The sequence below is a fragment of the Atractosteus spatula genome, chromosome 8 (genome assembly GCF_055471065.1).
Source record: "Atractosteus spatula isolate fAtrSpa1 chromosome 8, fAtrSpa1.hap1, whole genome shotgun sequence".
Lineage (NCBI taxonomy): Eukaryota > Metazoa > Chordata > Actinopteri > Semionotiformes > Lepisosteidae > Atractosteus > Atractosteus spatula.
In genome coordinates, this window is record NC_142713.1 from 52,739,063 (window position 1) to 52,754,366 (window position 15,304).

At 39.0% G+C, this 15,304-nt stretch overlaps 1 protein-coding gene across 1 annotated transcript in view; it reads right to left on the minus strand.

Annotated features, from left to right (window-relative positions):
- The window catches only part of snd1 (staphylococcal nuclease and tudor domain containing 1), a 309,136-nt gene extending 297,326 nt beyond the window's left edge, over positions 1-11,810 (minus strand). The window contains exons 1-7 of the mRNA XM_088922699.1: positions 11,558-11,810; positions 8,067-8,216; positions 6,023-6,143; positions 5,146-5,227; positions 1,451-1,611; positions 549-640; positions 118-276 (exon numbers count right to left, since the gene is read on the minus strand). Of these exons, the coding sequence (XP_088778825.1) occupies positions 118-276; positions 549-640; positions 1,451-1,611; positions 5,146-5,227; positions 6,023-6,143; positions 8,067-8,216; positions 11,558-11,635 (843 nt within the window). The 5' untranslated portion in view covers positions 11,636-11,810. The remainder of the gene's footprint in view (positions 1-117; positions 277-548; positions 641-1,450; positions 1,612-5,145; positions 5,228-6,022; positions 6,144-8,066; positions 8,217-11,557) is intronic.
- Positions 11,811-15,304: the final 3,494 nt, after the last annotated feature.

The following is a 15,304-nucleotide window of genomic DNA, read 5'->3' on the forward strand; positions in this document are numbered from 1 at the left end:
GAACCCCAAAATTAACCACAAAAACTGCTGGAATCTGTGCCACCTGCCACGGAGGCTGGCAAGCACAGAAAACAAATATTGGACTGAGCCCATGTGTTCCATTTCTCGGCCGCTTACCGGGTGAAGGATGGTCCCGAGAATGACCTGGTTTGGACAGCTCTCCAGGATGATTTGCACATCTCTCTGCAGCAAGCGGGACTCTGTGAAAAACTTGGCTTCCGCAGCAAAAGACTCAGGCGTTTCCGTGCCATCTGGCTCCCGTTTAAAAGTTGGGCACTAAAACGAAATTTTGGAAGGAATGAGGTTTCCTAAAATCTCTGCAGGCCACATGACCTTTTGACCAAAGGCTTTCTTTTCAAGCTCCCAAAACAGAATCCTGAAGAGGGATTGCCTGCTTTCAACCATTACTACATTGTTTAATGAATATCTAATAATAATAATAATAATAATAATAATAATAATTTCACCACAAAATATTCTGCTTGGATGGGCGGATGAGCGAGGAATTTGCAAGGCTTGACTACATGTAGTGTAAAACACGAACATACCTTTACACCCGACAGCATCACCGTAACCAGGTAATAGTCTGGAAGAAGGAGAGCACGGACCACGCTCCCATCACGCACGTGCTCAATGATGGCTGAAGGAAAATGACACAAAAGAATCACCAGAACAGAGAACGTGTTTCTGAATCCACAGCTATGATAAACGAATCCTCACAATTGATGCTACACTGAAAACTAAATAGAAGGTATAATAAGAGCTTAAACTGAAACGTATCCAATTTCAATGTCTTGCATGGCTCCGTGGCTTTCAAGAGTCAAGATTTTTGTATTCAATTAACTCCGCAATTGAACTTGGTGTTAACCTCCAGTGTCTGAACACAACACACATGGAATTAAAAGTAAGAGGGGGAGAAAACAAACTAAGACGGTAAGATTAGGCAAGCGTTTAACAAAGGGGGAAGATTAGGCTTGTTAAATATATTTCAGATGCTTAAAGTGGATAAGACAGTTTACAACTGACAGGAAGTCATTCAGCCCATCGAGCACATTCAGTTGGCGATAGCTAATCACTGTGCAGCTACTTTTGTTAAGCAGCTCACCAAACACCGAGCTACAACAAAAGAGGAAAAGCACACAACTTATCGTAAAGCCCAAGAGACACACACACACGAGTCTCTGCTACCATTTTGTAGGTAAGAAACCATATTTCACAGGTGAGTGCCATGAAACTGCGGCAGCGTTGTCACTCCCTGGACTCCTAAAGGCAGAGACGTTCCCTGCACCGACTGACTGGCTGGCTGGCTGATCTTTGTGCAATGCAGATGTCTCTGCTTGGTGGCTCACTACCGAGAGATGCTTCCGAGTCAGCCCCCGAACCCGGCACTGGGGATAAGTCTTAACAAGAATTAATACAGAAAAAAGGTTCGAACTTGACCAGCGCTTACCATTTACAGGTTTCTGATGCAGGGAGTCGACAAAGTGCCGAGGGTTCTCGATGGTGTACTTCAAGTCACGGATAGAGTGGGACCCACTGCCATCGCTCCAGATCCCTTTCTTTGCAGCTTTTGCTTGATCCTCAAGATCACAGAGCCTGACTTGATCAGGACTAGGATAAATCAGAATTGCATTGGTTAAACACATGAACAGGAAAAGTGTAGAGCTAAATTAGACACATTGCAGAACTAAAGCGACACAGATGTGTTCACTACCGATTTTTGATCCCACGCCGAAATATAAATACCTGTATGCAAAAAGAGGACATTTTAAGAACAAAACTGAAATATTTTTGGCCTATGTTATCTTCTACAAAACTTTTTTGTTCCAGAGGAGATCTGTTCAGACAATTTTGGATAAGAACCAATAGATCTAAAAGCTTTTGCTGTGCTGCATTCCAGCTCTGGGTTTTTCAATTTATGGGATATTTCTGAAAAGACACTACACACACCTCTCCTTTCACATGTCAAATCCCTGAAAGGAAAAATATGTCATATGTAATATGTAATATGTCAAACCTTCAGTTTTGATAAGTTCAACATCATAAGCTGACTTTTGTTAGAGAAGTGGGCTATCCAGCAGGCTACGTTGAAAGGCTTTTATTTAATTGGCAGCTGTAACTGCTCATTGCTCTTTTACTACGGTTCTAATCCCTTGCATTTCTTTGTGCTAATTTTGTCATCTCCTCTCTATGTTACCGTTTTCTTTTAACCATTTTTTCCTGCAAAGCTCTTTGGGAAGATAAATGTAATTCTATAGAAGATAAAAGTATAACCGTCATTAAATCAGAAGCTAAACCAGGCTGGAACTGGTTAGTACTGGGATGGGCAGCCTCCAAGGTTGAAAAACCAGTTTGCTGCTGTATATGAGAGTGATTGACCAGTAGATGGCACATTTCCCTCTAGTCCAGAACTTCCCAACCAACGATGCAATATTGTGAACCAGGATATTGTGGTGTTAGGAGCTGTCATTTGGAGGAGACTTTAAGAACCAAGTAGTAAGGACCTTGGCATATAGGCACTGCTGCACTATTTGTAAGAGCACAAGGGAGGTAACCTAGTGTCCTGGCTAAAACCACTTCAGGCTTGTATAGTCCGGCCTACCAGAACTTCTCCCAGAATGCAACTGAATAAATTTCTCCCATTTCTACATGATCTGCTGTGTCGGGGGGTTGCTCTGGTCTTTAGGTGCACTCAATTACTATAAAAATCCAGTACAGCGCAGACCTAGTGTATCATCTTCGTCTAGTTTTATCTATATATTTTACCTATGTTTACACAATCCAACATTCTACATGCAGCCCGAGTCTTGTCGCACATTGCCTTGTATCTTTTCTTATGAGTGCATTGTCTCATGGAATAATGGGAGTGGAATAATTTCTACCACATTTGCAGTGTTACCCTTTAAGTCTGAAAAGCAAGCCAGCATCAGGAGGCAAGTGAAATTCTGTTACTTAATCTTTTGTGATGTTCTATGCTTGAGTTAGTTTTATTATTAAAGTACTGTAATATTGTAACAATGTAATTTTATATTAAGGTATTGTAATACGTTCCAAGTGTGAATGTGCAGCTTAAGAGTGCATTCGAACCTATGCAAATTTCATCTTATGTATGGTTGTGTGGAACATAATCCATAATAGTAATGTGATACCATTTAAATCTTGACTATCCAGCACTGCTCATTCTCCACAGATTCAATTCAACATTTATACTCTAGATACAAATTGAGCAATATTAAAATGAGCATTGTGGAATCCCTCATGAACACATCAAATGGCATAAACATAAGCAAATACCTGTAACTATGGACTAGACTACTGAACCTAGTCCGGTAATGAGTCAAGTACCTATCAAATAACATCAAAACTACACGGACATAATCGGAAAGAAAAGTTACTTTGAGGAGGTTTCAAAGCATGTCAGCAGTAGCATTCCCACAGCAAACACAGTGTGAGCCTATCCGATGTAGCTTTCCCTCTGCATATTCATCTCAAATGTCTCATGTTACAGGCTCTCACGTCTTCCCATTCTTCTAGTTCTCCCCAAAGTACTTCACATGGTGGAACCCTCACTTCTCCCGTCTGCCCTCACATATATGGGGGGTTTCTAGCACTGTTCCTGCCCACCTGTCCTCAACAGTCAGGTTTCCTGGTAAAGTTCGCGCTCTGCCCTTTACTTTCTCTATTAGGGTCCCCCAGGGACCTGAGCTGATACAGCTCGGCTGTCGACACAGCACAAGCAGGTTCCTATCATACAGTTCAGTTATGCCCAAGATGAGCTAGGTTTTCTTCTTGTTCTTGTTTCACTGGGGACTGGAACCCATCACCTTAATAAAGGGACCATCATGGAGCCTGTGCATTACAACAGTTAGTTGGGCCACTCATCCCCTGGAAAGTATATTCTCCAAAATCTATTGCTTCCTTCTGTATGTAGACTTAAGCATGAAGATTTGTAAACAGTGGATGTCTGACAGGATAAAAGGACCTGCTAAGCACATACTCCTGAAGAACACCAACATCCTGGACAAGTTATAACCAAAACCAGGTTTCAAAGCTGTCCTGTTTTTCAAAGGTTGTGTAATTTATACATCTTACAAGTTACACCCTACTCACACCTAACAGTTGGACCATGATTATTACAGGGTTACTTGTAATCTTGTGCCCACTTTCACCTAAGAAAAACAAAATCCCCACTAGACAGGAACCGAGATATTTTCTGCCCTTGTTACTTTTGTACAGGCTTGAATCCATTCAAGCTCATTTAAAAAGAGCAGTCTTATGTTTAAATAAAATGAAAATAAAATATGATATTGGATGACATTAATATTGTCCCAGCAGTTCACTGATATTTGTTTAGCTCATTCTATTTCACGCAAGAGTCTGGACCACATGAACTTTTCACAACTCAAACAGAATGCTAAAAACAAATTACAAATGTTTAGGGCCTGTGTGACTGAAATGATTAAATTCTGAAAATGTATTCTCAATTCGATGGATGTTTCGAGGAGAGTTTGTAGACTTTTTGGCCACTTTATTAAGAGCTTTGTAATGTTTAAAAATTAAAAGATCAGAGCTTCTGGGAACCAGTTAAATATACTCCACACAGGCAGGGAGGTCAAAAACTTACATCCACTTTCTAACTGCTTTATCCAATTCAGGATTGCAGGGAAGCAAGGGCCTATCCCAGCAGGCCACAGGCGACAAGGCGGGATACGCTGTGTACAGGACACCAGTCCATCACGGGGCACACACAGACACAAGCATAATATAACACCGGGATCAACTTTCCCTGAACCCAATTAACCAAGCAGCATGACTTTGGACTTTAGGAGGGAGGAAACCAGAGCACCCTGACAAAACCCACATGAACACTGAGAGAACATACAAACTCCACACACACAGCACCCCAGGAATTGAACCCAGGGTCCCAACACTGAAAGGCAGCAATGCTACCCATTGTACCACCAGCTAAGAACAGTCACCTTTAAAAGTGCACTGGAAAAGGGACAGCACTAAAAAATAATGCTTTCTGATCATTTTTCTCGGCGTTGACTGGGAAAAAATATTTTTCTTTCTCCCTACACAGGGCGTATTTAATATATTTATTGGTTAAATACAAAAATCAGAAGGCCTGGCTAGAATGCTTACTTGTTTCCTCTTATCCCTTCTCGTCGGACTGTGGCCAGACCCTCTGATACAAGAGACTCTGCAATGTTCTCTCCAGAAGTATCTGTGAACAGAGAGAAATTACCTGAATGTAAATCTGTTAATCACACTCCAGTCTCAAGATGTCAATAAGATACTTGTGAGGCTCAGTGCTGCATTGTACTATAAGAAAAACTGATTTTGGGGGTGAGGTTAACTACACACTACACTGAATGGGAAAGGTAGTGCTATACATTTTCATTCCCCTATGTTATAACAGTCATAAGCAGTTTCCCCGTGTTGTACATCTCTAGTCTGCCTGATGGGATAAAGCAATGCAAAACCAAATAATTCAGCATCGCTAAGATAATAATGGTTCACACTGTCACCAAAGCAAACAATGTATAAAATCTCTTAAGTAGGCTGTTTTAGTTACAGCATATCATTTCATGTGGCTCTGAAATAAAATGACCAACAACAGCAAAACATAGTAGAGGAATAGTAGAATAACAGAACCAGACTGTCCACAAGATGACAAGAAAATGAATACTTGATCTTTAGAAGCACAAAGTTAACCAATGCTGCAGATGTTAATTTACATCTGTAGTTATCTACACATTTGGTTATTTAATCAATGACAAGTCTGATTTTTCTTATTTGGTTTGTAACTGAGCTGCTGTATTAAAAAGATAAGACAATTCCCAGAAGGGATACTTGTCCATTTTCACCAGATAGACGACATTTAAAAGTCTCACATTATTCTTAGTAGTGTCATTAACAGTGTTAAAAAAAAGGATAACAAGGCTATAAGAAAAAAAATTACAACATTTCAAAACAGGTATCTGTATTTCAAGGCTTCTTTCTGTAAAAACAGCCATACCTTTACCAAGGTACACCATTCCATACTCTCTTCCTTGAGGAGTCTTGTTTTCCACAGTAAAGCAGACCTCCTTCCCAATCATCTTCTTACGAAGGAACTCGCGTGCTGGCCAGGCCCATGGCTACAATCAAGGCATTGACAATTTGATTATTCTAGCATCTCACACATAAGTAACACGGCACATTCTTTTAACTCATTCATTTTTTTGGAGCACACCATACGAGCGTTGATACCATCAACCAGCATGGATAAACTCTCTGGGACGCAGCTGAGGTTTGAGATTTTAATCCCACTGCTTTTGATAAAGAACCTAAATTATAACTCGACAGCTTTATTAATGCTTTCAAACTGTGCATCTTAATTCAATGTAAAGGAAAGGCACAGATATCTTCATGTCAGTTCACTCACGTAGGATATTTACCAACATGCTTGCGGTATAGTAGAGTCTTTACATCTGCAAATTTAAGATTCGTAAATTCGCCAACTCGCAATTCAGTCTGGCCGACAGGGTCTTAGATGGGGGAAAAAAAAAAACAGGCGTTTTCAGCCAGATTTTCCAACCTTCATAAGTTGAAGGTTTCTCACAACAACTTTCAAAGTAGTGGCAAAACAGTAGGATCACGGGTTGAATCTACCTAACGAGTGAGCTTCCCCCTGCCACCTGCCCAGGTACCCACTACCCAGCATCTACATCTCAGCCTGGTCTTGTTTTCATCTTGCAGCAAAAACCTCAAGTTCCCTTCCAACGGTGTGGGGAATGACAGGCTGGAGACGACTTTACAGGCTCTCTGACTTTTATTGCCTGTTTCTTTATGTTGCGGCATGATAATCACAGAGGCAGAGGAAGAAAGTGCAGGGTGAATACAGACCAAGGATTTGTGTTTGTTTTAGTTGATTACTGTAGGTTTGTGATTACTGCTTTCTTTTCGTTGATCAATGTTACTTAACTTCAAAGCGATGCATTGTTACTTAAACTATCATATAAGAGAATGTTACCTATGTCTTTGGGGTGGACTAAGTTACCTATGGTATGGGGTGGACTAAGTTATAGCCAAATTAGCATATTCACAAGGGTTCAGAGCAGAAAATATTGAGACCCTACCGTACAAATATTTCTCATACAGCTGACCAAGAAACATTTTTGAAGAGTTATGTGATGCAACTGGACAATCCTGCAATTCTTCCATTTCCACCAAGGTGAGCAATGTTCAAATTACACTATCCATAGGTTTATCAAGCTCTCTCTCGGCTGGCTGTAAAGGAGCTATACAGTAGCCCCATATCACGAACAGTTAAGTTCTTGTGAAACTGGAGTACAGAAAACAACGGACTGGATAATCACAATCTCTCTCTCAATACTATTTAGCAATTATGACCATTCTACAGCTGCTGTGTTTTAAGTGCATCTTTACTTCTAATAAAAAATAATTAAAAATTACACTGACAATCAGATTGTCTCAATAAGATAAGATCTTACAATAAGACTGTAAATCTTAAAAGTATTAGATGATGTCTGCCCTACATGTCTTTTATGTGGCACGTTAATAGGTCTACTGTCATTAAATTTAATTTCCAGATGCATCAACTGTTGATTATGTAAATATTTCCCAGAAAAAAGAGCATATTTTAGATCAAGCATAGAACATATCAGTACGCTTCTGCACAAATCTTTCTTAGCTAATGAAATAAGCCAAGGTGCTTGGGTTTCTATTGGTTTAGTTCTCCTTGTCCAGAAGAACCAACAGTATTTATAGGTAACCATTAAATTATCATCCTCAATATGTGTAGTATACATTGATTTTTGCTGAACTTAATAGGTATTTTAGGGAAACCTGCCAAATCAGGTCCTGGATCAGGGCCTTCCAGAAACTGAACCGAATGCCGCAGGATCAGTAGGATTAAAAATGTGTTCATAGCTTTGGAGTGATATAGTTGTACGATTGTATCAAACCATATTCACAGAGGACACTATTTCAACACAGGGAAGAAAAATGGCAGACAACAGCAGCATGACTTAAGTGGACTTTGCCACTTGTGCTCTCACCTCATCAGGGGTGTCCTTTGTATCGGGCTGGTTTTGAGCAGCTCTTCGGGCCAGAGCTCCAGCACGGATGTTGCTCAGGTTGATCTGTCTCTCCGGAGGGGGCCCCCCTCGTGGCTGTCCCCGGACGATGATGGCACATCCCGACAGCACCTGGCAGGAGAAAGTCAACCCGCGTTTGAGAGGCCTGCAATTGTGTGAGCAGGTCGCGGAAACACACGACAGCCAAATTAAATTCACCTGCGTTTTTCCCCACAATTGGGGTGGGTAGGTCTGTGGTTTTAATTCAGATTCAAAGAGCTTTAATTCCAAATTACAGTGTTGCCAAAGCAGAAAAATAATTAACAGAACATTTACCTTATTAAATTAAAACACATTAAATGACAGTGCAGAGCAGCCACATTTAGAAACCATCACTACATCTGACAAGTGGAAAAAACTTTCATAATGTCATACTGACAGTATATTAAAGAGAATGCATGTAATTAATGGCAATTTATAGTGTTATCAATGAATACTTCCAATACTTGGAATGAATACATCAAATTGTGAAGAATGTGCTACATTGGCTCATGTTTTAATTAAGAAGTGATAAATTTGTTGTGCATTTTCTAAGAAAAGCATATCAGCATCCTCGCACTTTAACCTTAGTGCAGTTACTATTAAGTAAATTCTGAGTATCACCTGAAGGATAATGCTGTTTAGCACTGATTAGCACCTACTTTGCTCAACAGCTTACAGCTTTCACCAGAGCTCAGCATTTTAAATGTAAGTACACATTTACCCTACAATTAAGAAAACTGCTATAACTGTAAAGGTGGTTATTTCCATACGTATTTGCAATATTAAACAAACTTTTAAATTAGCAAAGCAGTTTTCCAGGAGGAAATGACCATCAGCAGTTGGATGTTAAGACTCCCAACAGCCTTCACTCTTAACCTTATTTTTCACATTTTTAGGCGACTGTTGTGAAAATTCAATAAATCACTGAAAGGACAATTATAGCACCTTTTTTCATTTATGGTAAAAGCCTTTCAAGGTGTATGGGGAAAAACAAAATTCCACTGAAACATTTCCAGGGAATCATTTAAACTTTAAGACTATTTTTCTGAAAAAATGCTCCCATTCCAAGAAGATTCCTCAACTGAAGGACTAGTTTATAGCACGGAAAAACAATTAATGAAGCTCTAGTAAGTATCTGTGTCAGCATGCATAGGCTGCAAAGGAACAGGTAAAGGTCTATCCCATGCTGAAAGAAAAAGAAAAGAGACAACGTTACGACTATGTAGTCTTCTTCGGGTGTGACATCTGAAGAAGGCTTCACAGCCGAAACATTAAGGAGCACTAGAAGACATTTGGAATAGCTGGTCATTAAATGACCCTAAATATGGATGCAGATAATTTAAGTATAAACCACCATGCCTAATAACTCCTGCCAGTAAAACAGAATACTGTCAGTAACACATGGACAAACCAAATGGCTGTGGACAAACCATTGAAAAGTCCAAGAGAGACTTGTTATTTACCTCTTACTTAATATGACAAGCAATTTCCTAACTTCGTGTTTGCATGTTTTTAAATAGTGAACATTAAATGGAGTGAAATGCCCTTGGAAGTCTTTTAACCATTATATCATTTCACAACTGATACCAGTTAAACTTTCAACTGAACTTATCCAAAGCGTATACTTTTCAAAGGACAACAAGCAGCAGTGGCCTCGAGGTTTAAATTTTCATTTACATTACACTTTGAAGATAGGCTGTTTGTGACAAGGAGCTATTTGGCCTAGGATTAAGCATGCCAGTTGTGAAGAATAATCGTTTTCCCTTTTCCACTCTTATTTATTGTCATTTCAATGCATCTGAAGCTCTATCCATTATACCACAAAATACAATTTTAGGAAGCAGAAAAGCTGTACAGTTGATCAATTATTTACATTCATAAACCCAATAAAAATAAATCTTAGAGGCAAATAAAAAGTTAAATTAAAACCCCATGATTAAAACACACATATATCCAATGCAATTATCATTGGATTTCAATGGAGCCACGTTGAGTTGTTTTATTAGTCGCCTGCATGGGTTATTGTTTATCTTACATTTTAAAAGTGTCAAAATAAATGAAGTTAAATACTTCATATGTACTAAAGCACCGAAAGAAGAAAAAATACCACTACGCGAAAACATCGAAGACGCATTAGCAAACATTTTAAGACCTCCAAAGAGGTTATTTTACAAGCTTTTCTTTAAAAATGAAACGTCAAAACGTTTAATTCCTCAAAAAAGACGAAATCAGTTCATATAAAATCACAGAAAACAAAGCCGTTTTGCAAAAAGAGCACGTTATTCCAAGTCTCTGCCAACATCGATTTTTAACCAAATGTGCTTTGGGTCCGACCGCCATTCGAGCCGAACACATGCAGTTTTTTGGATTTCAAACCAACGGGCCCAACTGCTTACGGTAACAAGTGACAAAATCATTGCAGCTTGCTTAACTTTTCACGAAAAAACTAAATACCCTTCATTTCCTAAAACGCAAGCCAATTCAGTTTCCGCTGAAACGAAAGCGTAGCACACTTGGGAGACTTTCAGAGCTACGTGTCAGTTTCTCCACATACAACTGGACACATTCCTTGCTTTTACAAATATCCAAGAGTTATTCAACTTTTATCTCCGCGTGACAGATAACCATTCAGACTTCCCCAAGGTTTATCATGCTGAAGTTTACCAGTCTTGATAAGCAGGCTTTGGCCAATCTTTTTTTTTTACAGAGAGCATATTAACACTTGTCCCCGCCATGGTGCCCTCCAAATATAGGTTAAAGTAAGCGTGATTTTAGGTTAAAGGTTGATCTAGTTTAAAGAATGACATGACCTTTCCAAAAACTATTTTATCTGATCTCCCCCTCCCCCCAGACAAGCCACGACATACGTTTCCCTCTCTACTACTACTACTACTACAGAGCGTGCAGCAGAGCTTAAAAGCGTGGATATTGGGTTAATCAGAGAGATGACACGCTCAATACTAATTACACAGTATATCTCAGTCAATGCACGGCTTAACATGCCTTCCAAGGCGTCAATACATTCCTGACGATGGTCTTCCCCGTTACACGTGTAGTTGAATGATAAAGAATAAAAAAGATTTCTTTCTCCGAAACAATCGAAGCCTGTGCAAACAAACCTTTTAAGCTGATCAAGAACACCGTTAATGTAACCATTTAAAGTAACTACACGCTTTCTAATTACACATTTACATACTTTCGAACACACTTTTTTTCCCAGGCAAGTAACTATACCTGATACAGTCACCTTTGTTGCAGCTCTACTTTGATGTTCCACCGGTGCTGACTGTAAAATGCTACCATGCGCCTAAGTCCGTTAACAATCATGGCATTATCACTGCATGCAATTTATGAACCTTTAAGAAGCCTCCGGGATCAGTTCGGAAGAACTTCAATCCCGAGCTTCCTACTGCTGGGTATTTTGTTCTTACCATCTTTACTATTCCCCTCTGCAGCGGCAAACTCGGGGCAGTGTTAGCCTGAGCCTGTGAGGACGACGAAGATGCCATGCTGGTTGGTTTAAAGTCTCACGTACAGTCCGTGGGATTCAGGATAAGAAGAAGCGAGAGTCTGAGTAACTGTTCTACCGAGACCTGCAGCCCAAGAAGAGAGATAGACTTGAATGCTACCCTACACATTCACGACACCGGAAACACACGGAGCCATGCAACCCCAGCATGCATGGGATATACACGTCAAATTGTTACCTTTTCCGGGCTACCAGCAAAGGCAAGACATTGTAGCAATAGGCCAATTCCAGAGCTACGTCATTCTGAGAAGAAGACAGCTTCCGGGTTCCGAAGGGGAACGACACGTCAGCATCAATCTCCGCTATACTGGAGTCTACAGCTGGCTGGATGTTCATAATGCTGGGTTTTCGCGCGGCTGTTGTATTATGGTGTTCATGAGGCATGTTTCCCTGCCTAGATCTATGTTTGTATTTTTTTTTTATCAATGAGAAAACAGTTTCATCTTACTTTCATTATAACTGAATATGTGTTAACGTTTTGATGCGAATTACGTTTATTGATAGGCTCGTCTTGGCTATTTGAAAATTTCATTCATATACTGTAGGCTATTGCGTGTGTATGTGCATGCGTGTTAGTGCAGATTCAGGTTTCGAAATTGATGTTTCCGGATACCGAATTGTATAATTAACAAAAAAGTAACACTCTGGCACCAGGGACGTAACTTCTTAATGTTCATACTTTTTTATCGATTTGTTGTTTGGTGCGTGTATCTTTAAGGGTGTATGTTTAAATGCGCTCCGTTTATCCGTGCGTCTCGACTCACAAATCCTATCCTTTCCCTTGCATAGAGTAACTGTAAAGACATCTTTGCAGACAAGTAACTTAATATTGTTTAGTGTATATTGTGCTCTCATGGCCCATTGCAAAACTAAAAATACAAACTTAAAAAAACGCCTTAACGTGGAATACAGATATAAAAGCTAGATATAAAAACGAGAATAGTTACAAATCTGAGATCTGAGGAGGCCATTTGACCCCCTAACCCTCCTGGCAGATATCAGCTTATTGATTGCAGAGGAGTTATTTATTGATATGTATATCCAAACATTTCCTAGAAGATCGAAATTGTCCAAAAACGTGTATGTTTTATATGAAGCCTTTAAGCTTAGCATTTCCAATTTTGAACATAGATATTTGTCTACACTACAAATGCACTTGTCTGCATGAAACATCATCTACCATTTATTTCCCCACTCTTGAATTTTATCTGAACAGTTAATCTTTTTCAAAGAGCATCTACCTCTAAGTATACCAAATTATATCCAAATTATATCTGCTTGCTCAAAGAACAAGATAATTAAGTACGCTTTACTTTTTCTATATCTACATTGAGTACCCTCTACCCATCTTATTTCCATATTGATGATCATGTAGCTTAGATCTAACTACTTTTTCCTTAACGTTATATGTACAATTAGTCACACTTAATGACTAATTTTACAATTACTGTACATGGTTCAATACTGTCACCCTTTTTATGGATGGACATTGAATTAGCAATTTTCCAGCCCATGAGTACTACCCCCATCTTGAGCAATTGTTCCATTGCTTTTGAAGTAGTGGATTTAATAATACATTTAAAATATCCTGTTGTAAGTTCACTCTGTGAATGGTCAAAAGTTCCTTTCTTTTTCTATGTACATTGTTAAAATAAACTACGATACAACCTAGATTCCTGTCTAGTAAAGTATATTGTAAATGTATGTGAATATATAGTACATATATATTAAATACATTATGCTATAATGTATAGAAAATAAAATAGTAGAAACATTCTTCTAATCTGTGCACCTTAATTTTGGATCAACCATATTTGAAATGGTGGATCCAAGGCATGAAAGGGTCAATCTGTTATTTTTCAAGTCACTTCTGACCTTTCAACTGAGCTAATTCTTTGGCTAAAAGTCAAACGACCTTTTTCTCACAGTCGCTCTTTAAAATGTACCTATAAAATCACAGGATTCCAATTCAACCCTGGGCGACAAAATACAGTATTGTAAGACCAAATCATGAAATAAAGCTTTCTGTCTACAAGCCATCAAGTTTATTTCTTAGTTTACATAAGCCAAAAATGGTAATGCTCGACAAACAAATATACGTGTTAATTTTGGATTTAGGATCAAACAAAACTTACAGCTTTCAAACGACTAGTTTTCCAAGAAAAACATCCATCCATTTTCTAACTGCCTTATCCAGTTCAGTGGCCCCGACTAGCTCTGTTGGTAGAGCATGAGCCCCCTGATCTCAGGGTAGTGGGTTTGTGTCCCATGTTGGGTGCCAGATTCTCCATGTTGGAGGTTGGGCACAAGGCTACCAATCCTGTCCCATAAAAAAATAATGTTATGGAAACAGCAACAGGATGCTGGTGCCCCTACATGCCAGAAGGCATAACGGGCAAACATCCATTATCTAATACAGGGTTTCAACAGAACCAGAAACTATCCCAGCTAACAACAGATACAAGGCAGGATGCAACACCAGTCCATCAGAGGTCACTTAGAGAAGTGGTTTAATTCTAAATTAAATTTAAGGTGTCTGTACTGTACATAAAACATCACCCCTGAATTAAGTCATGGGAAATTCTAATTGGAGTGACCTTTGAATTCTGTACAAATTCTGGCAGAGTCCTGGGCTCTGAGATATATGTGTATTTTCAAAATAAAAATGAAATTACAAACCAATGTGGAGGATGAGATTCTATTCCTCCTGAGGTTTCCAGAGGTTAATGATAGAAAACACAGTTCTGTAATTGTCAGTGTGACATTATAGATCCATTGCACTGTTTTTTTAAAGAATAGAAGAAACCTAATTTAAATTTCTAGGTAATCACTTGTCATACTTGGAAAAACAGCAGCAAAAGCTGCCAAAACACTCTTTGTAGACTGGTGAAATGATAGGTGCCACCTTCTTTGCACTCAGAGTCTCTGCAGACACTCAGCTCAATTTTGTTGTAAAGATGTATAAGGTACAACTTAAATCAAGTCTTTATGCTACTGACACGTGCCAAAGCCATCTTAAATAATAGGGACATCCATTATGTTCCTCCTCTTGCAAAGTCCTTTATTTGCTTGTAAACCCCAGAGCAGCATAGATTTTTAGTCTCTAATCTTCTAATTCGGTGGACCCCAATACGTTTACATGAAGATCAGCTGTAAAGGATACAAGGACAATTCATAGCTTAAAGCCAGTCATTTAAAAAGGAACTGTTTTGTGTCAAAGTGGTCTACTATTGTTTTTATGAAAATGAAGTCAATTATTTCACTAAAAACAATGAGAGAGTCCCATAAATATTTTGTAGTTAAAAAAAAACACCTGATACAAATTTTCAAATTCCTTAAAGGTACTAAGTCAACTCAGTGCACTTTTCAGAATAAACAGTGAAACATAAACTTGTGGAAACAGCGGAAGTGGAATTAAAGCTGGGAATAGGAGGCATTTCTTTATCCAAACAGTATGGGAGTATGGAAGTACAGTGCTAAGCTGAGACCCTGGCTTCCTTAAAAAAAAACGGGATGACATCCTTGAATCAATTATCTAGTCACTACCAAACATGTTAGTTGAGCCAAATGTTCTCCTCTCACCTGTAACAGTTGTTATGTTTTTTTAAATTAATTATTAAAATAATTATTAATTTCGAAATGGCGCTAC